The 27,625-nt window shown below is 42.9% G+C and overlaps 3 protein-coding genes across 6 annotated transcripts; 1 reads left to right on the top strand and 2 right to left on the bottom strand.

Moving 5' to 3' along the window:
• Positions 1-3,713: 3,713 nt before the first annotated feature.
• Positions 3,714-17,615, bottom strand: tom1l2 (target of myb1 like 2 membrane trafficking protein). Of its 4 annotated transcripts, XM_034569856.1 has the most exons (16): positions 17,494-17,615; positions 16,952-17,036; positions 16,165-16,243; positions 15,678-15,827; positions 14,479-14,613; positions 14,206-14,352; positions 13,890-14,006; positions 13,596-13,729; positions 13,375-13,426; positions 11,799-11,807; positions 10,934-11,102; positions 9,581-9,707; positions 9,115-9,193; positions 7,912-7,971; positions 6,241-6,286; positions 3,714-6,129 (listed from the first exon to the last, which is right to left on the bottom strand). In XM_034569856.1, the coding sequence occupies exons 1-16, from the start codon at positions 17,543-17,545 to the stop codon at positions 5,981-5,983; spliced, it is 1,590 nt and encodes a 529-aa protein (XP_034425747.1). In that variant the 5' UTR covers positions 17,546-17,615; the 3' UTR covers positions 3,714-5,980. The 4 variants fall into 4 exon arrangements, with proteins under 4 accessions (XP_034425747.1, XP_034425748.1, XP_034425749.1 ...); XM_034569857.1 differs by lacking the exon at positions 11,799-11,807; XM_034569858.1 differs by lacking the exon at positions 7,912-7,971.
• A 337-nt stretch (positions 17,616-17,952) lies between these two features.
• Positions 17,953-22,049, bottom strand: atpaf2 (ATP synthase mitochondrial F1 complex assembly factor 2). The gene is made up of 8 exons (XM_034569862.1): positions 21,668-22,049; positions 21,529-21,573; positions 21,245-21,393; positions 20,486-20,583; positions 20,093-20,173; positions 19,852-19,964; positions 19,592-19,707; positions 17,953-18,952 (listed from the first exon to the last, which is right to left on the bottom strand). The coding sequence occupies exons 1-8, from the start codon at positions 21,765-21,767 to the stop codon at positions 18,815-18,817; spliced, it is 840 nt and encodes a 279-aa protein (XP_034425753.1). The 5' UTR covers positions 21,768-22,049; the 3' UTR covers positions 17,953-18,814.
• Positions 22,050-22,149: 100 nt separating this feature from the next.
• LOC117752509 (glucose-induced degradation protein 4 homolog) lies at positions 22,150-27,354 on the top strand. The gene is made up of 6 exons (XM_034569861.1): positions 22,150-22,613; positions 23,074-23,133; positions 24,317-24,424; positions 24,512-24,613; positions 24,710-24,840; positions 25,852-27,354. The coding sequence occupies exons 1-6, from the start codon at positions 22,224-22,226 to the stop codon at positions 25,913-25,915; spliced, it is 855 nt and encodes a 284-aa protein (XP_034425752.1). The 5' UTR covers positions 22,150-22,223; the 3' UTR covers positions 25,916-27,354.
• The last annotated feature ends 271 nt before the right edge of the window (positions 27,355-27,625 follow it).

A 27,625-nucleotide genomic window follows, 5' to 3' on the forward strand; every position in this document is an offset into this window, starting at 1 on the left:
TTGACTACATCAGAGGAGTTTCAACACACTTAACATGAGTGGCATTTAATATAGCACAACACTTGCAAGGTGAGGCCGAAATGTGACCTTATTTAAATACAGAGCCCCCCCCCCCCCCGCCAAGCAGCCTCAACAGCAGCAGCCCCTCCCCCCCAACAAACACACACACACACACACACACACGAACCCCAGACGCAATTATAATTAAACACACCTTATGCCTCCTTTGCAAATGCCCCTCATCGATCTGTGGGTTTTTAACATTCATATGTGAACTGCCCCCCAGCAAACGTCTGTGGCAGCACAAGCGTTTATGGATCAGTAAGTTTCCATTAACAAAGTTGTTGATGTTGAATAGCCGGGCCGCCGCCGCCGCCGCCATGATGCCGTGGATATATTTGGGTAAATTAACTTAGCATAAAGTGCTCTGAGGCTGCGGGGTCTTTTGAGGCAGCTAAAGAGAAAGCAAGGCAGCAAGTGAGGCCCCCCCCCCCCAAAAAGTCAATGCACATATTATGCTGTCAGAGAATGTGTGAAAGTGTAGCTACTAGCGCAGTTTACCAATGAACGTCCTCCATTAAATTACCATATCCTCATCCGGTTAGTTTCATTCCAGCTAATCCCCCCTACCATCTTCTCCCACTTGTTTATAATTACACACACAATATCATTTCCCATTTATCGGAGTGTGGAGTCGTGTTTTGTTGTTTGAGACTTCATTACGCTCGCCGGGTAAAATGAGCAGCTCAGGGCGAGAAACAGCGGAAGTGCAGGTGGAGGAAATTGGGAAAGCGTTGATCTGCAACGTTAATATAAAATAAATCATAAACACAAACAGGTGATTTAATTTTCGCTGCTTGTTTTTGGCGGGCGGCTGAGGCTGTGGTGAGGATTATGGGATGGAGATAAATATTAGCGTGTTGTTTTTTTGGGTTCTAATGAGAATGTATCTGTGTAATTCGACTGTTTGCTCGGGCCCGAGGTCGGAGGAGGTGAATAATCTCAACGTTATCACTACGAGCGACCGGCTAATGAAGATCGGTGAAATAGCCCCGGGCCTCTGACGTACATGCATCTCTGCCCTTTGCCATTTCTGTGGCGCGAGCTGCAGGTGAAGCCTGAGCGCACTTTAACGCTGGAATATGCTTTTGTTTTTTTTAAATGGCTTCCAGTGCATATATATATGTGTGTGTGTGTGTGTGTGTGTGTGTCAGTAATGAGAAAATCAACACAGCATGTCAATCAATGCAAGTTGGAAGATGTTGACTGTTGGAGGGACGTCCCTCCCAGGAACACAGAGGCAGTGGAGGTGACGAGAAGAGAGAGAACAAAGGGGGAAATGGGCAGTTTAATAAAAGGGGAAAAGGGGGTTTGACATTCAAAAGGTAAAATAAAACTCAGAGATCTGCCAGAGAGATGTTTAAATTTGTCACATCTCATTTCGTAAACATGCCACCTTCAGTAAAGTTTTAGAAAAGAGGTTGAGCCGTGATTTGACCCTTTACTCATATTGTTTAATGCCCCCTGCACCGGAAACCTACAGAGAACTTTTGCAAAGGCACAAATATATACGATTACACATGACAGGAATAGTATACAATGCATTGTAATCTATTACTTAATAATTACTATAGGGTTCGATCGACACCTTTCTGGTGAGTCCCAGCATCATATACCTATATACTGACAACTGAAATATTAAAAACAGGTCTGTATTTGTCTAAAAAATGTAAAAGTAATTCCCATAAACAGCCGGGTACTGTCGTTTTTTAGATACAAAGATGTAAATGGTGTGTAATACTCTCAGTTGTGGATTATTACACATTTAATTTTAATAGACATTTGATGCATTACAATCTCAGTGTCAGGACAATGGCCAAAATGTATATTGTGCTTTTTCTAGTCTTGACTCAAATTCATCCATTCACACACAGATTCACTCAGTGCATCTATATGGATCAAACCGCCCACCCTCTGGTTAGAGGACGACCCGCTCTACCTCCTGAGCCACAGCCGTATGTGGTCTCCACAGAGAATGAACTACAGTGACTGTGTTCAGACTAATAAAGGAATTATGTCACAAAGTGTAATAGATATTTAATAACAGTGGAGCTCTATGAAACAGAATAAACCTTATAATAAAAAAAAGATGTTCTGTTTAATATGTCACAGAAAAACAAGTCCAAGCAGATTAAAATACACAAGTGAGATTTTGTTTTAATATTGAATCACTTCAGTAATGAAGCTGAACATCATCCATCATGGTACAGGTCTGTTTTCAAATCCAGATGTTGTTGGAGATTCAGCTTCAGAGGTCAACATCACACAACATCTCAACAACCGAACACACACAAACACAGTAAGTTATAGAAGAATGAATCACACTTGTCGATGCTGTCGATGGTGGAGTTGGTGTTGAGGCCAAGGTCTGTGTTGCAGAGCAGATCCATTGCACTGACTCAGCTTGAAATGCAATGCAACTACAATGCACCACAGCCCAGAGCAGCATGTCCACGCACGCTGGATACACTTCGTCCAGGAGGGTTGTTGTGTTTCCTACAGTATTTCTGTGGTTCAAGTTGCTGAATGATGCTTTTTCCACACACGCTGACCTCTGACACGTGTCGTCAGGCTCTGTAATCCAACCAGCAGGGTGCGCTAACTGACTGCTTCTGGACAGGGGGACACACACACACACACACACACACACACACACACACACACACACACACACACACACACACACACACACACACACTGACAAAGACACACACCAGGGTGGTGGATAAAGCCTGAGAAAATGTGGATCCTCCAATTTTCTCCCCTCTGGTGATTATTAATCCGACCCTGATCCAACAGCTCCTCTGTAACAGACGTTATAATGCGACAGTTAATGTGACGCTCATCAGAATTTAAGTCTCATTTGTATTTGAAGAGGAAAACAGTCATAGAAATCCTTTTGATCTTATGTGTAACTGTATCATCAGCATCATTGTTTAAACATATAGTAGTTGTTGTTGCACATTGTGACACGAACACTAACATTACCCAGTCTCGTGCCAACAAGCAGCAGATGGTGCTTCTGCCACAGGCAAAAAAATATATAGTTTTTTCTGATTTAGCACCATATTGGAATATTTTCTTCTATCAATGCAGCATACATCATATTAACAAAGACCACGTTTCTATACAGCCACAACTTGTTAGTTTGTATCTCAATTCTCCTCGGTGATCAAACTGAAAACATAAAAGCATTTCATTTACCTCTTATAGAGAAATCCACCAGCTCTTTTGTGCAATACGACTTTCAAGAAATAATCGAGCTACGGACTCATGCTGCATCAAAACAGGGATCCTGTGTACTGGTGGGTTCCAGTCTACTGTCCGACAGACACACCCCTCTTTCTTTTTGACCGGGAAAACGCTCCAGTGACTGAGGCAGAATGTGAGGGGCCATGTTGTGGGATGAGGCGATTCCTGACGACCAATGGGGAAGCCACTGGTGTGGGGCCCACAGGCCTCAAGAGAGAGGTGGTAGCAGGGGGGCTACAGTAAATGAAAAGGGTTTACTATAGGACAGCCTCAGCTATTACCATCTGAAGGGGGACCCAGTAAGAAGGGTGGTATGACTGGAGCGGTGGCCGGGCATCGTGGGGGAGAGAACAGCAGTCTCTTGAAAATAAGACGAGAGAAATGAAGACAAAACACGAGACTGCGGATCACACACTGCTAATGTTTTATTAGAGTTCATGCATAAGTCCAACAACACAAAGAGAAATGACAGATGAGGCAACGGAGGAAAGTTGCAGTCACACAGCACAGCCGCCCCTTTTCAAGCATCTTGTTATATTATCCAGTGACAAACAAAGAAACACACTGTTCCTCTGTAATTCAGGGCTGAGATGACTCTCAGCTACCGCTACGCTGAGATTCAGTTACAAATCACAGACTGAGCTCAAACTGAAATAACCGCAGGGCGCTTTTTCGAACAGGACAGTGACGACATGTATTTGAGATAAAAACGTTTCTGCTGACACCCACATGTTTAACACTAAAATACGAGAAGGGAAGCTTCCCTTTGAAAATGTGCAACGTTGATGCTTCGTCGAAAGTGTCCAGAGTAGGCGGGAACACGTCTGCTTTGTCGTGTGCTACTCGTCGATTTAAAAAACATGTATCCTTCATGAGATAAAATGAGAAGAACCGGTGTGATGCTCTCGCGGCGTTTACGTTTACTGCGTTGACACAATCAACCCACCCACAAAACCAATGAACATGACAAAGATACATTAGCCAGCAGCAATGTATAAAACGGAAACCAGGACTCCATAAAACCAACTAAAAGATCATTTCAGATCATTCCCAGTTTTCCTTTTCGACAATGAATCGATTTAAAATACTGATCTGAAAAATAAGCAGTGCTGGACATAATATTTCTACACCTCCGCTGATGTATTTCTCATTACTTGCATCTGGTTAAGCGTTTTGCTGATTCACAGCGCAGGTTGAAAGGTAACACAGCCGTCAGAGTGCATGCTTGTTTTCAGCTTGTTACGATTGTGTAACATGATGCATTTACTATTGTCAAAGGAGTAAAATGTCTCATTTGTGGGCGCTGCGTCTGCGGTGAGCTCATTTCTGAAAACAAATGTCACGTTGAAAGGTCAGGCCTTTTGAGATGCTGGCGAGATGAAACAAAGGAGAAATTCACAAAGAAAAATATATGTGCAAACAGCTTTTGTAGTGTGACACTGACTTCTCATGACATCCCTTACACATATAAAGCTGTGGATTCTGGGTAAAAGTGCGCGGACACGCTTGTTATCCAGAAATTTCCTTCCACATCCACAAGTTTGGTCCCTTACATACAGCATCATCTCCTCAGGCACCAGCAACGCAGACTGGGAACCCGTTTTAAAACATTCAACGACACAAAAATATCTTTGTATCCATCTTCAGCATACGGATGTTTACATCAAGAAGAACTGTCCAGCAGACGGAAACAACAGCAGCTTCACACTCGTAAAATCTCAGCAAAATAATCTCAATAAATCTGTTTTCCCGCCGACGCGTCGTCAAACCTTTGCGGTTACATTTGTAAAAGGTGAAATCTACAACAAGCTTTAAAAGGAAAACAACACATTTGTCAGTTTGTTTGCGCAATGATACTGATCACAAAACTAAAGTCCCTTCTTCATCTTTCTGATTTAGAGTTTTTAAATTATACTATTCCCTTTTTTTGTGCCCAGTGAGGCACATCCCTATTGTCAGAGCAGCTGCGAACATAAACCCTTTTCAAAAATCTACATTAAATCCACGTCTCTTTCATACATATTGTAGCTTAAATATACACACAACTAATAAACTTGACATTTGTCATTTACAGATTTACAATCCAACTTAGACGGACTTGCAAAGGTACTGATACAAACACCAAAACAATATCTGTATATGGAGGCTCGGTGCTTCTGCCTTTAAAGAGCAATTCTGCAAAAACAACCGTAATGCTTCTGTTGGGGGGGGGGGGTCTTTTAATCCGTAAAAACTGAAATGATCAAGGTTGGTTGGTCTTAATTCATGCTTTGAAGGCTTGGTAAGGAAATGGGTCTCCTACTTATGGCCATGACTCTTTTTTTTTTTTTTTTTTTAGAAAACTCTACATGTCATCATCAGGATTAGCCGCGACATGAAGCTCTGCAGTCCACAGCAGGCGGAGGGAGATTCTTCACGCATAAAGATGGAGGAATAAGCAGGCGGCCTCATTGCCTCTGACATCATTTGGGTGAGATCCAAAATTAACTGAGAGCAAGAATAATTCCTTTTTTCGTTTTTTTTTTTTACAAGGACAGCACAGATCTGTGTAGTGTAACTGAAGTGTGTATCAGGTGGATGTGTTTTAACGTCAGGTCAGTCTGTCCTCGGGTGATGCTGCTCAGCTGGTCGGGGGAGGGGGGGCAATCGAGGGTCAGAGGTTGAAGGTCTACATGGCAAACAAAGCGTCCTCTGGCCGGTCTGCCTTCTTGCGGCTAGGGGTTCCCTGCCCGGCGCCCGGGTCACCACTGGGGGGCGACGGTAGGCTGGGCGTCACCTCTGCAGCTTTGGCTCTTTCCTCGAGGAACTTGTCGAACTCTTGAGGATAGAATATGAACAAAAGGAATAAAACAAGAGGAAGTAAGTTAGTGAGTGGAACCCCCCCCCCCCCCCCAGGAAACTGAGAAAAGGAGATATGTGTTGACTGACCTTCACTTGTCACACCTTCCTCGCCTTCCTCACCTTCATCTCCTATCTGTTGGGGGGGGGGGGACATAGTTACACTCTGTCAAACTTATTTCACAGCAAAGCACCAAAAACCAAGAGGAACTCTCATCCTGTGCATGTGACTCAAAACCACTAAATTCAACAAACACACACACACACACACACACACACACACACACAGCTCAGGATATAGTTTTAATCATGACACTCACCAGTTTTTATTACAATACAAGGAGCCACTTACCTGCTGTACCACTTTGTATTGATGCCCAATTAAATAACAAAAAATGAATACCCAAACAAATAAACCAGTTATCTCCCAAACAAAAAAGTTGCATTTCACCAATTAGTAATGCAACACAGTAAAATGAGCATGAAGTCATGTGATCATTTATTGTGAACCAGGGGCAGTTAATCACACATCCTGTCTTTAACTGCGTCACATTACAAATCTGTAATAAATCTCTAATTTGGTACAATTTAGGATAAAGCTAATAAACTAAACACCTCTAACAGTAGAAGGAACTTTATTCTTGATTGTCAGAGATGAAAGCAGACGGATAGTAAGACAACCTGATTAGACAGGTACATCTTTAACTAAATAAAATCGCGGAAAAGTTAAAAAAACAAATCGTAATCAAATTCAAAAAGCGAAAACTTTCATATGCTCAAGATTCATTACACATGAAGTGAAAATTTTCAACTTTTCTTGTTTTAATTTAGGTGATTATGGCTTTAAATATTTCCCAAGATTAATCAAAAACAGGACATATACAGAAATGTCCAACTTCTGAAAAGTATGTTATGTTAGGCACTCAGCACTTGTCGGAGGTCGGAGCTCCTCTAGCACAGATTACTGCTCTCCTCATTCCAAGTAAGATGCTTCTGACGTTGTCTCTGGTTCAGGATTGGTTTAATCATAGTTATGCAACAGTTGTAGTCAATCACCTGAAGACTGTCTGTGCGTGGTGGCTCTTGATGCACTGACTCCAGCCTCAGTCCACTCCACGTGAAGCTCCCCCAAATTCTTGACAATGACAATCTTCTAAAGGCTGCAGTCATCCCTGTTCCTCGTGCAGCTGTTCCTACCACATATTTCCCTTCCAGTCAACTGTCCCTGAATATGCTTTGATACAGCACTCTGCAAACAGCCAGCTCTTTTAGCAATGACGTTCTTTACTGAACTAGAATAAGAGATATGCAGTATTTATTCTGTGTTAATAGTAATTTCCTCAAACTCTAAATTAAATATTCGGAATATTTTGAGATGTGTTTTGTTTGAGTTGTAGGCTGTATTTATCAAAATAAAAAAAATGCTTGAAACATTTTACTTTACATGTAATGAGTCTAGGATATTAGATTATCAGTTACTTAAATACCTGAGGAAAACTATTGACATTTTACACAATATTCTTTTAGATGCACCTGCAGACACTTTTCTGTTCCAAGACCTTATGCTCATTTCACAACATTTATACATGACAAGGTTAGTTTGCCCCCACAACAAACTGTTAGTGACTTAAAGGTGATAAGGATGTTAAATGAATGTAATTAAAGCAACTTTAGAAAAAGGATAAGTGGATGCAACAACGTAAAAAAGGAAAGAGAGAAAACTGCAGGCAGAAATAAAAAAAAAAATCAGGATGGGCTCACCACGTCTGTACACAGCCACTCCTCTATGTCATCCATGACAGAGGACTGGCCGCCGACACCCTACACAGCAGCAGCGAGGCCGCCACAAGTGAGAACAGAAAAAACAAAAAAACCACCCCAAACACAACAGAACAAATGACTTAAATGAAGTGTTAACTCAAATACAACTTAAGGAAGTAAAGTATTGTCTGAGGAAACAAAACAACAAAGAAACGGGTAATCAATATTTGTGAAGGGTGTGGCACATCACGCACACATAGGAGCAGGTTGGATAAAAGAAAACAACCCACTAAAAACAAGTGTCCTGTTGGGTATTGGAGCACACACACACAGTCCGATGTGTTTCCTTCCATACTTGATTGCTCAGTTTCACTATGCGTGAAAACAGCTTCATGACGAGCTCACAAACAACTGACAAGACAAAATGTGGCAGTCCTGCTAGTAATGCTGCTGAAACTACGTATAAAGATGGACGACACATTTTGAAACGCTTTCGACCAATCGGGAGTCAGTCTCAGCTGTTTATCCCGACGCTTCACCGTGTTTTTATGGCATCAAACAACAAACAAAACAAAAAACACTGTGATAACAACTACCTAAAACAAGAGAATCCATGTTTGAGAAAAAACCTATTTGACTTGTTTGTTTGGTCCATGTCCCCATGCACTAGTGCTTGGATACCCGAACCAAGACCATCAGGACTCAGACCAGTTTTGAAATGATGATTGGGTTCGAGTTTGGTCACTTTGACTGGGTTATATACAGGATTTTTTTCACTCCACGTGCCTGTAATCGTGCCCGTTTGTTTCGGCTAATTTTCTCTCTGGCTCGGTCGGGTCCGGACAGCAAATTGCCGTGCCCGCCACACTCTAGCATCCACAACCATGGGGGCGATGGGGTTTTAATACCTATACTGCAGCCATCCACCAGATGATTTTACTTTGAAGAGGCTGTCATGTCATCCGTCTCTATATACAGCTATATACATATATACATATATATGGTTCTACAACTTGGGATGTTTAGCAGCATCCTGCTTCTAGAGGCAGCAGTTAAAGCACGTGAGAAGACATCTGCAACGTGATGGTATAGCTCGTCAGGCCGTCATACACCACACATTCACAAACACACTTCAGATGTTGGCTGAGTGGTTATGAAAATACAGAGTGACTGTTTAAGACCAGACTGGACTTATAGACTCACCCCTCCTGCAGTCGGCTGTAGGACGTCCAGAGTGGGAGGAAGGCTGCTAGGGGGGGCGTGGCTGTCTTCTGCTGTGGTACTGAGACGAGACAGACAGAGGACTTTGTAGTAGTGTTTGGAACTTGCTTTGCCACTTTAAACAATCAATTGAGTCATTGATCAAAAGAAAACTGATCTGAAACAGATTTTCTGATAATCTATTAATTGTTGAAGCCATTTTCTAAGCAAAGAGTTTATGATTCCAGCTTCTTCTCCAGTGTGAGAAAGTAGTTGAAACTGATGGACACTGTTTTTTACTGTAAATCAAATGATTAATAAAGGTAAAAATCTGAAGGTTGATTTGCAATACAAAATTATTATTATTCTAAGCTTTCAAAATAACAGTGGGGTTTCAGAGGCCGATACTTAATTTACACTTTGCATCTAAAGCAGCACAAACTGTACATTTTAAATCTCTGATGCTTACATCTTGCGTGGTTCCGACATAGCTCCAGTCCTGGTTTGAGCGAACACATCAAAGTCGTCCTGAGCAGGAGGAGGCTTACAGCTGGTCAGAGAGCTCAGGGTACTGCTCACACTGTCTGCACCCATGTCTGGAGGGGAGAAAACACACTGGATTGTCATGTAACCCCTGCAGCGTGAAACACAAAGTACAAATTGTACATAACTTTTAATATAAATTCCACAGAGGCTTTGTAACTGTATCAAAACAAGAGTCAGGGAGACAGTTAGCGAGGCTCTGTCCAAAGATCAAAACACACGCCTACCAACAAGACCTAATTACCAGGCTGTATCTTGTGTGTTTAATCTATACACAAAGCATAATGACAAGTTGTGGATTTGTGGAGGCTTAAGAGCAGGGACCTGTCTGGAGTTCTGAACTTTGGTAACGCTTCTCTCTGCTCCAGTCATTTTCTAAAGCCTCTTTTGCACTGGTCAAAAAACCACTAACTCCCACTAACATCTAGCTTTGAACTGCAATAGGAATGGACACAATCTGCATTCACCGCCAGGTCAAATGACTCCGCATACGAAGAAATGCGTATTTAATCAGCTCTGGCTCTGATTGGCAGTGATGGAAACACAACACCTGGGTGAATGCGCTAATTTCCTCGTCCTATGCTATATTTTGGCAGTTTAGATGCTCTGCTGCACTTGTGCTGTCCTGGCATGACGTTATAATGTTCATTGAGCTCTGGGGGGTTGGCGTGTAAATAGACGTGAATGTTTGTGTACTTTTTTCACATATTCATATTGTGCAAGATGCTACACTGTCAAGACAGCGAGGTGACATCAAACATGACCGGGGGAAAAAAACAGAGGAAAAGGAGTCAATTGACTTTTTCTTAGAGGAGATTAGGTGTGTTTAAAAATCGACATATACCTGCTAATTTTGGTGTTAAAGAGGTACAAGGTGAGCTAGCTCTATAGTTAAGGCAGTCAAACAACTTGTCTGACTATCGACAAGAAATAAAAACATGTCTGTGCTTCCAAAAAGGTGGAACTGTTCCTTTAATCCAGTTATGTAAGTGAAATTAACCAACCTTCTAAACCATCTTGTCTGACAGTCTCCATTCAATTATAGCATAAGGGGACAGACCTTCATTATTATATTACTAACTTGCCATCGGGCTAATTTCATAAAGCCGCTCATCTTGGTGTGATTCAACCAAACAACCACCATTTACCTACTACTGTTATTAAAAGCTATAAAGCCACCCACTCGAGATCATCACAATATGCTGAATGAGAAGGAGAGCATCGTTTCTGGAGTCTCAAACTGAACATTTGTCTAATGGCTGAGGTAGGATGTGCATACCAAGACCAGCCAGGCGGGAGGCCAAGGTGGCTGGCGAGGACGGCCTTACTGCAGGGGCAGTGATGGTGGCAGGCAGGCTGGTGGGGGCTGTGCTGGGCATGTTGCTGACCACCGCCGGGGAGCCTGGGCCGAGGTCAATCAGGTTATCCTCTGTGGCCTCACTGAGGACCTGGTGAAGGAGGAGTGATGAGACACACTTACGGCTCTTGTGTCATGTAGAAGCAGAGAGAAGGATTTAGTGTTAACGAAAGGCGGGATTATACAGTACATTGTGGTCTATATGAAATAAATGATGGCATAGTGCATAAGAAGTACACACGTGTTGGTTAGCTACAGGAGAGCATGAAAATGTCTGTGATTGAAGGCAACAGGAAATTAAATTACTTTCTGAAAAACTGTTTCTTAAGGGGCTCCAAGATACTGTTTTACATACAAATACCACATGTTTGGTATTTGCTTAGAAGAAATTCTCCTTTTATTTCTGATTTGTTGTCAGTTATTAGAGATGCACCGAAAGCACTGGTCATCTTTTTAAAAAACTAATATCCCCTTAAGAAGGTAGAAATCCAGCAGGGAGGGAGGGAGGGGGGGGGGGGACTAAATCTTTGGGTTCTGGAGGTTCTGCTCTACCAAGATCAGTCTGCAAATCTCAAACCCAGATCATTTGAGATAATGCAAACACAACATGACAGTGACACTGTCAGTCTACCTCCAGGTTCATCATATCATTGGCTATAGGGGCTGCAGAATCAAAACATGCCATATGGGGTGAAAGATACTACGCTGGGCCCATATTATTTAACTATGTTTCAACGGTAGCTGTTGGGTGACACTGGTCATTTAGGGACAATATTTTCATACTTGCCTGTCTCAGCTAGCCACAGACACAGAAGAACAGAAAAGAACAGAAAGGAAGAGACAGTGAATACCATTGACATGTGCAGGGACACAATGTAATGGCATAACTATGGGCGATATACTGTGCCAGATTAATGGGAAACCCAAGAGCCTCCAAGAGCACAGTCTTGCTTCATGCTTTTCATTTTATTTCTGGTAGACCCTGTTGAGACCTGGCATCAACATCCATCCTGATAGATCTGATCACAAGTGGTCAGCTCTAAGTTCAGGTCTGAACGCACCCAAATGCACCATCTATGTGTCCTGAGATCCGATCACTCACACCACAGGAGGTGGTCTGGGACGCATGTGGCCACATAATTTTCGCTGTGTGACTGCAAATGCATCCTGGACCACATATGATTGACGCGCCGACTCAGCTGACATCCCAATCTGACCCAATACAATTTCACAATGAATGAAGTCTTTTTTTACGCTTCTCAGTGTCCATACGTTGATTTGTCTGTGGCCACAAACCCGATATCAACACAGATCGCCACATAATGACTGATACTTTGCTTAAATGTGTCAAATCTTAGCAAATAGTAGAGCTGCATTGAATCATTCAATCCCTCTTGACCCCACTCGCTCTTTCTGTTCATCTCTGGCTTGCAGCGACAAACACACACACACACACGCACGTATGAGATCCAATCACAAGTTGTCACAGGAGGCACATTCAGGACGCAATTTAAAACCAGGTGTGAACAGACGGACTTGGCGCAGACCACTTGTGATCTCTCAGGACGGATGTTAATACCAAGTCTAAACAGGGCCTAGCTGAAAAGATTTGAATCAGTGTTATCAAGTATTAAAGCGGTAATCAGGTAAAACCACATGAAATTGAGGGAAGGTGAAGCAAAGAAAGATGCTGCTGTTAGCAGCTGCAAGCATGTGACTCATGGAAGCAAGAAGTAAAACCTAGCTGCTGATAAAAGTTGTTCTCAATCTAGATTTAGATTTTGTATGGTTTGTTGACAGATCAGTTTGAAACCTCGGAAGACAGAAATGGACGCTCATAAAGCGTCAGAAAACAGAGAGGGGGCAACTGTTTAAAGGTTATGAATAACTCTCAGCTTCAAACAGTGCTTTCACATGTAAAGCCTTCTTTATTTTTGGAGAATAGCACCCAGCCATCTCCAAAGCTGTGACTAGACTGGACGCTGAAGTGCATTGACACAGTGAATGTTTCCCCCTGCTGGACAGGACTCGAATACAACAAGCCTGATTTGAATGTCTTACAAAAAGTAACATTAATGTCGCAACGGAAAACATTTTGGAACGTGGCACATTCGAAATATAATAATAAAAGTAAATGCATGTATGCCTTTGCTTGGGTTTCCATTTAATTAGGTACATTGTGTAAATTGCTGATGGTTAACCACAGACATTGTAAAGCCTTAGCAATAATGTAACATGCATGGACACACTACTAACAGTGAAAGGTGTGGGCAAGAAAGAAAAGAAAATAACATACAGAACATACAGACAGGTAATCCAGGAATTTGAAGAGTAAAACAAACATTAGGCGTTTCCCCACTCACCCCGTTGTTGACACTCTGAGCAGAAGACCTCCCAGACCTAAACCTCTCATACCTGAGGCAAAGACAAGATGACATGAAAGAGAAGAATGAGAAATTCTTCAGTTTATCTGACCAAATAAGAGCAAACATGCAGTGCTGTCAGGAAAAAGAACAGTTTGGGTGTGTGTAATTTTGGCCTCCTGCCCCTGCCCTTGTACGTGTGCTCATCAGCTTTTCCGAACCTTTCGTAACGTAAGAAAATGTTGTTGAGGTCGTCGTTGACGTGCAGCAGCTCCTCAGTCACAGATTCGTTGGAAACACAGGAGATGAGCTCCATTATTCTCTGCTGCATGGATCTGCAAGTCCTGTTCAGCTCCTAAGAACGTACAAACACACAGACGCATGATGGTCTCAGGTTATGGTTTTCTTACAGTTTGTACTAGTCTGTTCAAACAAAAAATATCCAGCTTTTATATTTGCTTATTTATACACTTCAGGATATAGACACAGACAGACACACATAAGTGGTTCCTTGCCTGTAGTAACTCATAGTCTGAAGCATCCTCCTGTCCTGGGACCATCTCGGTCAACATCTCTGACATCACCTTAGTGTTTCCACGAACGATGTCCAACTCGCTGCGCAGCTGGCAAATCTGGAGGACACACAGACACATTTATCCATCTGTCTGTCTGACCAGTGGGTGGAAAACTAAATTAGGCTGATTTTAACTCACTAAAATGTATAATTGCATTGGGGAGGAAGAAGTGTGGGAAATCAGAGTAGTTGAAATAAGTAGCCAAAAAGTAGAGGATGAATGGTTCAAATAGCAATAGCTTCTAATAACTCTGCACCTGTTCAGATGTAGGATTGATGGATCCAGAGGGGAGAATGTTGGGGACCTGAGGCTCAGTGTAGGCTGGCGGGACAGCTTGCGGTGTGGGCTGAGGGGGGTCGCTGTACTTCTGTAAGGTGGAGTCCCCCTCTGGAGCAGTTGCAGACTAGAAACAACAGAGAGAGAGTTAATATAAATAACAGAGTGTGAGAGGTTAATTAGAAGGATTATCTTACGATACTTAGACTTCGCATATGAGCGGAGGTAAGCTGCTTAATGAAATGCCTCCTACCCGCAGAGGTGTGTGTATAGGCGACAGAGTCTCCAGGTCTGACATGGGGAACTCGATGCCTTTCCTTTTTAGCTCCTCGTAGACTTGAACCACCCCTGTGAGGTCTGGACTGCTCCTGAATGCATCCGCCCATGCCTGAAGAAGGCAAAGAAAAGAGTTAAAAGAAAAGAGATGGAAAAAAAAAACAGGGATACAGGGAGGACCTTTATAGCTAACAAAGCAAAGGGATGTCAGAATAGTAAATCAGGCCTATTCTCTGATCATTTTTGTTCGTCTGCCTTGAATGCCGTCAGTCAGCCAACCACAAAGCACTTGGCAGCTCTTTCAGCAGTGGAGAGGCTAACGCTACACTGGAACACAATAATAGCTCAAGCACAAGCCACACTTCTAAAAAACTTAGTTCAAATGGACTTTGAGGCTACTTTAAACTGCACAGCCCATTTGATCTAAATAAAAATCTCTACAGAAGCTTCCTTCTTTTGATTGAAAGCAAAATAAAAACCGTGCAAAAGTAATACTCTAACTGTGGCTTGAGGCTTTGTTTTTGAATATTTTAACTGTGAACCTTTGCTCACTTTTATAAACACATTAACGCAGGAGAGATGAGACAGTGAGGGAGCTGCACAACACAACCACAGTCGTCTAACTGGACGATACGCATCTTGCTAAAGGATGCATCAACTGTGTGTGCGCATGTGTGTTGCTCGAAAAATGTTCCCACACAATTGTCCCAGATGACCCTTGTGACATAAACTTGTCTAATGATGAGACAAACAACAACTACAGTCTCTCTCCCCTCTCCCACAGGTACTGTTAGCTCCCCTGCTGGATCAAGGCTGCAGCTGTAGACACATGGTTCCCATGGTGGAAATATGAGCAGTCCACATGAGCCTCGCAAGGTAACATGAGCTGTGGCAGGTAACTGGATGCTGCTCCTGGCTGAAGCCCTGGAGACATTGTACTTTACCTGAGGCTCATCCTGAGGATGATAAGCAACCTACGGAACTTCTTCATAGGTACATTAGTAACAGTAATGCTAAAATAACAAAAACATGTCAGTTCTCACTCACTGACTCAAGTTTCCCCCGCAGCAATTAAAAAAGAAAAATAGACTAGATATCCGTGAGATGAATAATGTACTAAGATCAATGACATGCACAGGCTGTGCAGGCATGACTCAATATTGCTTGATATCTTACCTGAATCAGGGCGAGTACTTTATCTTGAACGATTGTCGGTGGGTTGTTTTTAGGGGAGATGATTTTAACAAGCACACCATCAACAAAGTCCCTGCTGGTGATTAGAGCATGAAAACGATGGCCGCAGTTCTTCACACACGTCTCCAGCACCTGGTGGATGCAGAAAACAGAATGATTTAAGAGCATGCTAATGTCAGGCAAACCGTTGCCCATACACCATTACAGTCATGCAAATAGTTTGACAACCCAGGCCGAGTGGAGAGGATCCAGTGGATTGCAAAACCTCAATGCAAATTGTGAGTTAAAAATCAAGCTGCCCTGAGTGATTTGCACTACACAATATCACATTGTGTGAGAGGGATGACAAACTGTAACACACTACGCCTGATTGTGATAATAGGAGAATTAGACAAAATGAATAATATTTTTAATACTTTAGAATTAGTAAATAGGTGTACGAGTCTTCCTCTTGCCACTTTACACTCACCGTTAAAGTCAACATCACTTCTCTATAGTTCCTGTTGCCATTCAGCCTCTTCTTCACTGCTCTAATGGCATCTTTTGGCCTGTACACACACACACACAACCAAATGTAAAGACACACATTAAACACACAAGTATAGAATAGCATATTATGCACAGAGCATTTTAATGGGCCGATGAGACATATGAAGCAGAACAAAATAAATGACTGAGGCGATAATGGCCAAAGACTTCCTGAATGGCAGTCTAATCACCACGTTGAGGCACACGTCAATGATTCTTTCCTTTTCCTCATCTCTGGATCGCCACTGTGACCACTCTTCTGGCCGACACAAATGATTAACACTTTTATTCTTTTACTGCTCCTAACAGATGACATCAGCGCCCGAGTAAACGGGCGTATGACAGCCCTCGCATTCCTCTGCGACAATAAAGAAGTAGAGTCAGGAATCTTTTTATAGACTGCTGCTGGGGTGCAGTACATTGCAGCAGTCTGGACCCACCAAAGCCTGTTTACAAGCTGCTAACCAAACATGAGCTGGACTTCACACAGCAGCTCGAAACACACAGTACAAGGTTACCGGGGCAGGGAGATAAGCAGGGAGCTCTTGCATTCATCCACCTCACACAGCCAGAGCCAGAGCAGAGGACTGGAGTGACACTGACATGTGGAGGATGCAGCAGCAATGCATTGTGTGTGATCAGAGCAGGAACAAGGAAGAGAACCTGTTCATGAGTTAATCAATAACATGCAGGGATCAGGTATCCTCTGGTTTTCTCTGGTTACTCACCCATCCTCTGTTTCATTGATGATGTCGCATATTTCCATGTTGAGGGTCCAGTCTTCATTCTGCAAGGAGCCATCAGTGGCTCTCTCTGCAACACACACACGCACACACACACACACACACATGACAGCGGTTGAGAAGACAACCTGTGAAGACGTTTCAGCAAAAGCAAAGCAGCCCAATTACATGACGATGACCGGTGGCTAGGCAGCTGTTAGCTAACTTAGTAATTAGCTAACCTTTAAGATGTAGCAGGTCACTGTGCTGGCTGATGTTTTCAGCGCTAAACTAAGAAGTGACGGCGTCAGAAAACGGAGCATTACAGCGACAACGGCTCAATGACAGCAGGTAACGACGTAACTACTGGTTAGCTTAGGCGGCTAACGGTGGCTCTCCAGCTGTATACAACTCATTCAGGGACGTTAGCATGCTCAAGCTAGCAATGACCGTAAGCGGCTATTTAGCCCCAAAAACAGCCGCGTCTCTGGGACACACGCACGTCGAGCTGCACGCACAGTCGTCCCTTAAACGTGTAGGTACATTACCGATGCAGTGCCCCACCGGGGTACTGTAAGGATTTCCCAGAAGGAACTCCATCTTGCTCGACAACAAACAAGTCAGTCCATGGGCTGATGTGAGGAGAGCGATACATGAGGAAAAGACTGGAAAACCCCGCCCACCGAGCAGCCGGATTGGCCGGGAAATCCTGACCTTTAGCGTGATTGGACAGATGGAGCATCCATCACGGGAGCAGGGCGATTGTAAATAAAAGGCACCAAAGGTTGCGTCCATAAAAGTGAAGCGGTTATTATATGGCTCAAGAGCTTATTCTGATATACAGATAATGCGGACATAGACCATGCACTTTTAGTTTTTTTATTGTGATGGGACATCTGTTCAAATGGTTAGTCTTTTCTAAGTTTTAATACCCATTAAACTCTAGGAACATATATTGCTTCGAAGTGGTGGAAAGGAATCGGCCAAACATGAGTCAGACAATGTCGTTCTTTTATACACTAGGATTTATTTTAACTGTAAAAGATACAGAGCTTTGAGATTTGCACACGAAAAGTTACTACAGGATGAGGATGGAGTCCAATTTTTTCCAGTACTGTGCAGATGATAACGATGACCAGGATTTTTCAATACGGCGTTAGTCTCTCATCTTGTTATCACACTGAAAATGTGTTTGATGTGCTGTGAACAAAAACATGAATCCTGGAGTGAAATGTATACGTCATGTCCTCTACCCATACGTCTTCTCTCACCTGAATCTTCTGAACCTATTCTTCCTTTTGTGAATGCATCTGACCCGGACAATCTCCAGCTGCTTTCCTCATATGTGAAAAGCAAAACTTGAGTTCATGTCTTTACAAATAGTAGTCTGAATGCAGTATGTTTAACCTATTGCAAGAGGATTTTACTTCATCTACACACAGCACAGTTTGACCCAACATCCTCATATGCACCTTCGAGCATTCAAATGTAGCAAAGAGCAAATAAAGCAGCAGTGGAATTAACATTCCACCACCAAACAGACAACAGCAGTAGTTACCAGTGGCCAAAATGTCACGGATGACTGAGAACCGCCTGGAAACTCTGAGAGGGGTGTCACTCTTGGCAGCTGCCACAAATAAACATGGCAAAAAAGACAGCCAGTATGATGTGCTGGAGTGAGATGACTCTGTTACAGATCACAGACAGAACGGCTGTCACTGCTAAACAGAACAAAGAGGATGCATGGTGTCTGTCTGCATGGATGTAGAATCATGAATCACGGATAAACGTTTGAACTCTGGGTGATCTCGGATTGAGGGCAGATTTGCTGTGTGCCCCTTAGAGTTTTTGTATTTGCGCTCATCCTTCTCAGTCCTGCATGAGTTTTCTCTTGACAGTTGAACTTTCAGATGAGAGGTGAACAAAAAGAACTCCTGCAGCGGTCCGTGCCCTCAGCTCATACGTGTCGTAGTCATGCGCCCACTCTACGTTTCCCCAACTCTGAATCTGTGTGGGAGAAAGAAAAAGGAGGATAAATAGAAATATAGAATGGCATAAACTATCCAAAATACTTTTAAGATCCATACATTATTTCCCAAGAAACTGACCAAAATGTGGGAAAAATGCCCTATCTTGAAATGTTATGGAACGTGATAAAAATGTCTGTATCCACTGCACCAAAATGTAACAACTTCTTCCGTGGCCCCTGCCTCATTCCTCTACTGAGTTTGGTAAACTTTGTGTAAAAAAAAACAATCCTTGGTGAAAATGTACCCTCTATGGGGAAGGAACAACCAATGACTGTCAGCAGAAGGGTCTGTCTTATTCTTTCTCAGCTGCAACCCTGAAGCTGCTACATGAAATACAAGATTACAAAATCATGACCACTAGCAAGGTCAGCCTCTACACTGCATTGTACGTCTAATGCTACAGGTCCTGATTTCATGAGAATCACTATGAAAACACAAGAGGGTGCTGTTTCTCTCAAGACCATATGAAGAATATATTTTTCTGGCAGTGACAGATCTAGGACACAATGACACTGAATAAAATAGCACAAAAGCAAGTTTCTATTTGTGAGAAGAAGTAATATAAAGTAATATTAACTAAAAGGTTGTTGGAAAAGATCTGGGAGAACAAACCCACCTGGTATTCCTCCTCCAGTCTGGAGAGCAGCACCGCCTGCTCCACACTCAGATGTCTGTCAATCATTGCCAGCGACAGCACAACAGACTTCAGCTGTGTGATCACATACTCAAGTCCTGCACAGGAAAAAACATATTACTGCACAGCTCGGCCCTGCTGCTCTTACATCCTATTAAAGTACTATACAAACTATCAATAACTATCACAAATATAACTCTCCTGTCCATTTTTATATTTTATATATTATATAAATATTTCACCTGTCAGAGACCAAAAGTTGTACGATTTCAGGTGTTGCCGGAACGTGTCTTTGGTCTGCTCTGGGATGTCAGGACCCAAAATATTGGACGAGGAGCCGATAGTGACGTTGTATCTGCAAGACAGTTGTGGGAAAATATACAATTAGGAACGAGCTGGTAGAGTACCTTGATTTAACAGTGCTTTACTGGGAAGATTTATTGTCAGTGTTTTTACAATGATAAAAACGAATGTTGCCATTACCTGTTTTCAATCCAGTGCAGCACCGGGTCCCACTCATTCCTCTGTAGCTCAACCAAAGCATTAGGCTCATCTACTCTGTAACTACACAGCAGCACATATGCAACATTAACATTTGAAGTCACAACTCACTGATAACAAATATGTAAATGTATTTCACAAGCAAAGTTGAAACCTCTACACTACGTTTTTACTTGGTTATATTGAGCTTTTATTAAGAGAGTGTTGTTAAAATTAGCTCTGATTGTATATGAATATAAAGAGGAGCAAATATATAATTTGATACAATAAACCTATGGCTTAAATATGGTTGATATAAATAATGGTTATAATTATTATTATCATTATAAAGAAAAACAAAAAAAATCAAACTGAATAAGTGATTGAGTAGTATACCAGACAGTGTCAGTATCCAGAAACTTCAGAGCAGCACTGATCATGGCGTCCTTATTTCGCTCGGTGGGATTGTCCTGAGCTGTGTTGCACAGCGTAGTCTGCAGGAAGAGTAAACAGTTTACCTTTACTAGTTGCGTGAAAAACTAAAAACATGGCAAGAGCTTCAGAGTAAAAAAATATTACTGGCATTATCAATGGGTGTCGGGATCTTATAGCAAAATGTTTCTGTCTCACCCAAATCCTCAAAACCTTCCGAAATGATGTGCCATTACTATCATGTGAACTGACGTATGGTATACTATGGTAACTCAAAATGGGTTAAAAGTTCATATTTATTTTTGAGAGAGAAATTTGATATATTTTAAACCATATATGTGTAATTGAAAATACATTACAACACATTAAAATTTGCTTATTCTGGCATATTCAGGGGATTGAAATGTATGAGTGTGTACAAATTGGTGTGACTTGATTGAATTTAAGAGGACTGCTGGGTCTTGGTGGAGGTTTGTACTCCAATGAGTACTATTCTATTTATCTGTTACAAAATAGTCATGTGTGGCATCTGCTGTGGGAGTTGTGATGGTTTTCTTTCCTTGAAGGTCAACAAGCCTTGGATAATATTTCCTATACATTTTAAAGTTTCCTCTGACATTACTAGATGCAGTCTTCATGTATAAAACTGGGGCCGGGAACTCGGGATGACAAACTAAAGGTTCAGTGTGTAGAATTAAGTGGTGAGTTTGTCAAAGGTCGTACCAGGTGCATAGAGTAGAACTTGAGCGTGTCCCTTTGAGCATCCCACTCGGTTGCCACGGCGATGGCCAGGGCTTCATTGGGCACTGTGAACAACTTCCCTCCAGGAGTTTTCAGTTTCCTTCTGTCCAGGTTGATCTCAAATACACCACCTGCGTGACAAAGGAAAGAGAAGGAACAACTTTAGTGGGCCTTCTTTCATTGTAGCCTTTGTCATGACTTTGAAAATACAACTGACACACACACACACAACTTTAACAACAATAAGAATAAGATCTGACACTTACCTTCACCTTGGGATATGCTGACATCTTGATAAAATTTCTTCCTCTCTGGTTACATCAGAGGAGAGATCATCAGTCAACAGAGTTAAGCTGCGAACCAACAAACAAACAGGCGTCTCGGGCTGCTGTGCATTCCTCTTACCTGATGCTGCAGTGGAGTACAGAGGGAGCTGACTTCCCGGGCACACTTTGCCGAGAGGCTTCCTAACGTGGCTCTGGAGTCTGACCAGGCTCCTCAACATGGTGGCAGCTCGGTGAAGGTGTGAGGATTCTTCAGAAGAAACCAGCGGAGAAGGGAGCAAACAAGCTAGGCTACCTCTGTGTGACTGCAGTTCGTTAGTTATCCACACGTAACATTGTTAGACTACAGTGGTTTTCCGTGTTAGCATTAGCTCTGGTTTATTCTGTACTTGTTAATGGTGCTAAGTCGCTATTTCCCTACCACATATTTCTTCCTAAGCTTTCACACACCAGCTCCTACGTTCAAAACCATGCGTCTGACCTTCTGCGATAGCTTGACAGGTGGAGTGAAACACTGTTAATAGTCGGGAAGTGTAGTTTTTAGCTGCATCTACGCGGTATCACACGTCGAGCAAAAAAACTACACTCGCGTACTCCCATGGAGCCTTCCGCAAATCTCACCAATGAGCGTTGAGAATCTTTGCGTAGTGAACTCAATTGGCCAATGAGAGGGGCGGATGCTGCTTCTACGTCGGCGCGTCGAAGTCCCCTCACTTTTTTTTGGGAGCCTGGTGCCTAGTGAACTAAACTCCGGAGGAATAAGTCGGGGTCTGAGTGTTGGTGGGCTTCACCGCTCCTCCTCCCCGCCGACAGAGCCCATCGCCCGGACGGCCAGTGACCCGCGGTCGGCGCCCCCAGCCAACGAAGCGGGAGCCATGCCAGTCCCCGCCGCATACCTCGGCGAATCCCCCGCCGCGGCCTTCGCATCCTCGGCCTCGCTTGTCCCGCCGCCGCCGATAAACACGCGGCAGCCCGGCGTCGTCACCTCGCTGCTGTACAGCGGCTCCAGGTTCCGGGGCCACCAGAAGAGCAAAGGGAACTCGTACGACGTGGAGGTCGTGTTACAGGTGCGGCTGCCGGGGGGGGGTGGGGGTCGGACATTTTCATGATGCGGGCGAGCTGTCAGGGCGATGTGGCGATCTGTCAAACGGGCGCTGTGGTGACTGACAGCTCTGAAATCAATGGGGCCTGTCGTCGATCAACCCGCCAAGCTAACTGGGACTGTAGCTACAACCAGCAGCCCCGTTTAACCATTAATGCACATTTAATTCACTGATATTATACGTATTTGATTCATTGTTGTTATAAGTAAACACCTCCCTGTTGAGGTTTGATGTGTCTTTGCTGCACCACGTAGCAGGACTCATACAAACATGCATGTTTATGGTTGTTATGTGTGAGAGGATATAAATAGCAAGTGATTATTCCTCTATCGTAGTACAACATCACATAATCCTGCTTCTTGGCTGAACGTCACGGTACAGATGTGTAGTAACACGCTGTTGTTTGTTGTGTTTCCTTTCTAAGCATGTCACCATGGAGGATTCCTACCTGTGTGGCTACCTGAAGATAAAGGGACTGACTGAGGTGAGAGGAGTCATTCTCTGTATTATCAAGCCACAAGCATGAATATTTAAAAGCTGGTTCTGGCCACTGGCTCGTGGTGCCCCCACCCCCCCACCCCCTTTTTTCCCAGCAGACTGGTACAATCTAGCTCCACTCGGTCCTGCTCCGTATTGTGTAGTTTGCATTGTACCGAGAGGATGTCACGTTGGACTCCACAGCAGATCCGAGCACGTTGAAGCTGCCTCACCACCTGGGTGTCTGCTGGTCAACTTGACAGCATCTTTTAATAGTACATGCACAGTCAATGATGACTGTCTCTGCAGGGATGGGGTCAAACTAGGATGATTGGTATGTTCGAATGGGACAGCAGCTCTTCTTACCTGATTCAAATCTTTCTACTTTCACCATTCAATCAATCAATCCATTATCAATACTGCTTATTTTGTAAGTGTCGCAGGGTGGTGGTGGGGGGGCTGGAACCAATCCCAGCCGGGGGAAACCATGAACAGGTCACCAGCGTATGACAGGACTAACACAGAGACAAATAACCACACTCAGATTCACAACTATGTTCAAGTTTATGTTTTTTTCCCCCACATCTTTATTTAAGACTGTGGTCTTTCAGTTTGAGAGCAGGGCTTACTGATTTCACTTGTGATTTTTGTTATGCTTTCACTCTAAACTCTGCGCTTGCATTTAAATAGGACCCTACTTCCTCTGCTCGTGCTCAAACTTTGCGCTTGGACAGATTTCCACGTGTGAAACATCTGCTCTCAGATTTCTCCTTTGCTATTGTATTCCTTTGTGCAACAAGTCTGTCAAAACTCTCCAACCATTAGAACGCCGGGTGGTGTGTTTACAAATAAAATTTACTCACCCTTGTGAGTGTGTTGGCTTCACTTGTTTGAGAGTCCCTTACGAGCTAGTGCAGCCACAATGAGGACGGGACAACTTCATTTTTTGTAGTGCGAGTGCAGAATGTGAATGTGAATTTTTAATCAATAAGTCCTGCTCTCAAACTGGAAGACCACTCTCTTGAATACAGATAAGAACGGAAAAAAAAACACAATTTAAAGTTTCCAATTAACCTAACCCCAATCTTTGAACTGTGTTTTTTCATCTCACTGTGATGCCACCATGCAAAACATAACTATAAATTAATGTCACTAAAATGGTTTATGTACGGTTGTGTTTACGCTCATAGGAATACCCGACTCTGACCACGTTCTTTGCCGGAGAAATCATCAGCAGGAAACGGCCATTTCTCACCAGGAAATGGGATGCAGATGAAGATGTGGATCGTAAGCATTGGGTAAGGCCAAAACTTAATTCAAAATCTCTGCAGAGCTCCACACATGCTGTTTTATTGTGCCATAATCAATATTCATTTTGTGTGAAGGGCAAGTTCCAGGCCTTCTACCAGTATGCAAAGACATTCAACTCAGACGATTTTAACTATGAGGATCTAAAGAACTCGGACTATATTTTCATGAGGTGGAAGGTAAGGTGCTGCCTAAATTAGAGCTCGACCACATGTTCAAGTAAGTGACCCCTGACCCGCAGCTGCTGCTGTTCCTCACCCTGTGCGTCCCCTCAGGAGCAGTTCCTGGTCCCAGACCATACAATCAAAGACATCAGCGGCGCTTCCTTTGCTGGATTCTACTACATCTGCTTCCAGAAATCCACAGCAACGATCGAGGGCTACTACTACCACAGGAGCTCTGAATGGTAACACAGCACAACACTGGTCACTGTGAGGTCAAGTTGATTTTAGTGAAGGAAAACATTTCTGGATCAAATTCCAGTTGTAGACGGACGAGGTTTGCAGCAGCTTCTGTCGGGGTGCACTGGAATAATCTGACTATTGACCTTATTCAGAATAAGTCATTATTGCCATTATGATGTGTACATTAGTTAGTAGTAGAATGTTCCTTTCCAATTCCTGTTTACATGTTACTGACAAAACATTGTCTGATCAAGACTCGCATCAACATTATTTCCTACTACTTGTGTTCACTTGAACCCAGGGCATGTGTGGGTAACTGCCGTACATGTTTATGTCGCAAAATGCTGTGAAAACTCCAATAGGATGTTACACAGTGATTGAGATGTATACACGTCTACATAACGCGACTAAGGTCAGAACACTCCACATGCCTTCATTTGATTATTGCTTATTCTGACATGGCAGTGTCTTATTCCTTAATATAAGAATATAAAAGTGTGAACACGTCTAATGTGGCGTGCTTCCGAACTACTTTATATAACTTTATGTGAATGAAGCCACAATGTGTTGCTTTTGATTGATGTGCTCCTCCTGCCTGGTTATGAGCAAACAGCGGCTAGCGTGTTCTCCATCTTTAGTGTTTTCACTTCAATTAGATGTTTCTTTAGTTTTTTTTCAATTCCCTCTTTGCATAATAGTTTAGCATGTTTTGCTGGTTTTATGCTTTTATAAGAAGAAGAAGAAGCAAGATGTCTTGTTTGCATTTGTCTTAACTTTGATCAAATTACAGACTACAAGCATCTTTTCTCTGTGAATCACTCACGTTTGTGAACACAGTTTGAATCCAGTGTGGGAGTCTGCTCCAAACACTACCAATTAAAGCCATTTACCTGTAATGGGTGTATAACTGAATGTTAGCACTAGATTCCTCCCCCATGGAGGATGTTTTCATCAGCATGTTAAATAGTCGGCCCTTATCTTTTCCTAACATATACCGTGTTGTTGCACTGCAGGTACCAGTCTCTAAACCTCACCCATGTTCCAGAGCACAGTGCAGCCATCTATGAGTTCCGGTGACCCCGGCCGCCATCGTGGATCTTAAATTTTTTTATTTTTTTTATTATTGGACGGACAAAGACTTGCAGCTAAAGCAGAGTTCTGCAGATGCTACTGAGGAGGAAAAGGAGAACAACCAAGGTTGAGAACGTGAGCTTTTGGCGAAGTGCTCGTGTGTTCTCACTCAACGGATGGACAGCTGACTGATCAGTGGACGGGACAAATGAATGTATGCACAGATGAGACGAGAAGGAAGAGCCAGTTCTGCTCCCTGGCTGGAGCTTGTGACGTCGGAACCAGCAGCAGAGACTGGGTGTGGGTCATATCAAATACCCATTTTATCATGTGTTTTAATGTCTGGTTTTAAAAAGACGCTTTGCAAAGCATCTCGAGACACTTTATAAGCTGAGCTGGGAATGTCCCCCTCTTGTTGTTGCAACTAGAAATGTTTCCCAGCTTTCATCCAGCAGATGCAGAATGAGCAACGTAAACACATTCGACGACAGCAGGACAAGGATTCCTCTGAGGAGTCCGCTTTTATATACACAATCCCTCAAGAAGTACAATCATGTCAATTTTGCTTTTCACAATTAGAGCTCTTCCCGTTTGAGGATTGGAGCTTTAATTGACCCATAAGCTACAGTATAATAACAGTATTCTTTTTTTTTTTAACGCTAAGCTGGTATTAGTTTGCCTGCCAAGAGTATGGCCGCAGCGTGGCACCTTTTTTTTAAAGGCTGAAGTGTGAGTGATACACAAAACAAGCTTTTCCCCTGTGTTTCGTCAAACTTTCTTGCGAGATTATTATCACGTGATTGCTGTGGATTTGAATCTATTGAGAATTTGCACAAAGATGGAGTACGCGTTACTAACGCTCGCAGTCGGAATTCTACATTCGCACTCCTCAGTACACAAGCTCCGAGCGTCACGGCGGCAGGTCAAGCTTTTTGACAGTTTTTTAAGTGTTTGGAGCCAAAACAACTACATAGAAGTATTCAGAAAGAAAGTATTTTATTTTGCCCTGCGCTCTGCATTAAACACAGAGCGTATTACTCCCTATGTGTCATTTTAAATTAAGACCCCCCCCCCGCTATCCCTACATTTACACGTCTCCTCGACTATGCAACACTGTCAACATAGCACTCTCCAAACATCAAACCTTCAGATTTCAGAGACAAAAAAGTTTATTCTATTGTTAAAGAGTATATGAAAAATTACAAAAAAAAGAATCTATCTTCATTAAAAGAGGTATTTTTGTTAAATTGCCTATGAAATCACTGTCCTCCCCGATCATGATCCCCTTCCATGTGATGGTGCCATCTTTTTAAACGTTTATCAGAGTTGTATTATAACAGGTCAGAAGTGTGTTTGAGAACAAGCCTGGATTTGATTGATGTGTGACTGTAAAGAATCGATTGCAGATTTGAAAAACAAAAAAAACAATTGGTTTCAAAAACTTTCCCCTGTGTCTTGAATGTCTGACTGACACATTACATACCAAACACATGTCGCATGAATTATTACAAAATGTTCACATTGTCTTTGTGTACAGCTGAGTGGATTTTTTTCAGAATGAGGAGTCAACGGAGGAGCGTTATTGTGGCGTTAGACGGGAACACAGTGGGCGCTGCGATACGGAAGTGCTAGTATTGAGAAAACCCCCTCAAGCTGAATCGGGGAAAGAAATGTATTCCATCCATTTATTCATTATCCATACAGCTTATCCTTTTG

This window comes from Hippoglossus hippoglossus, chromosome 19, assembly GCF_009819705.1.
Source record: "Hippoglossus hippoglossus isolate fHipHip1 chromosome 19, fHipHip1.pri, whole genome shotgun sequence".
NCBI lineage: Eukaryota > Metazoa > Chordata > Actinopteri > Pleuronectiformes > Pleuronectidae > Hippoglossus > Hippoglossus hippoglossus.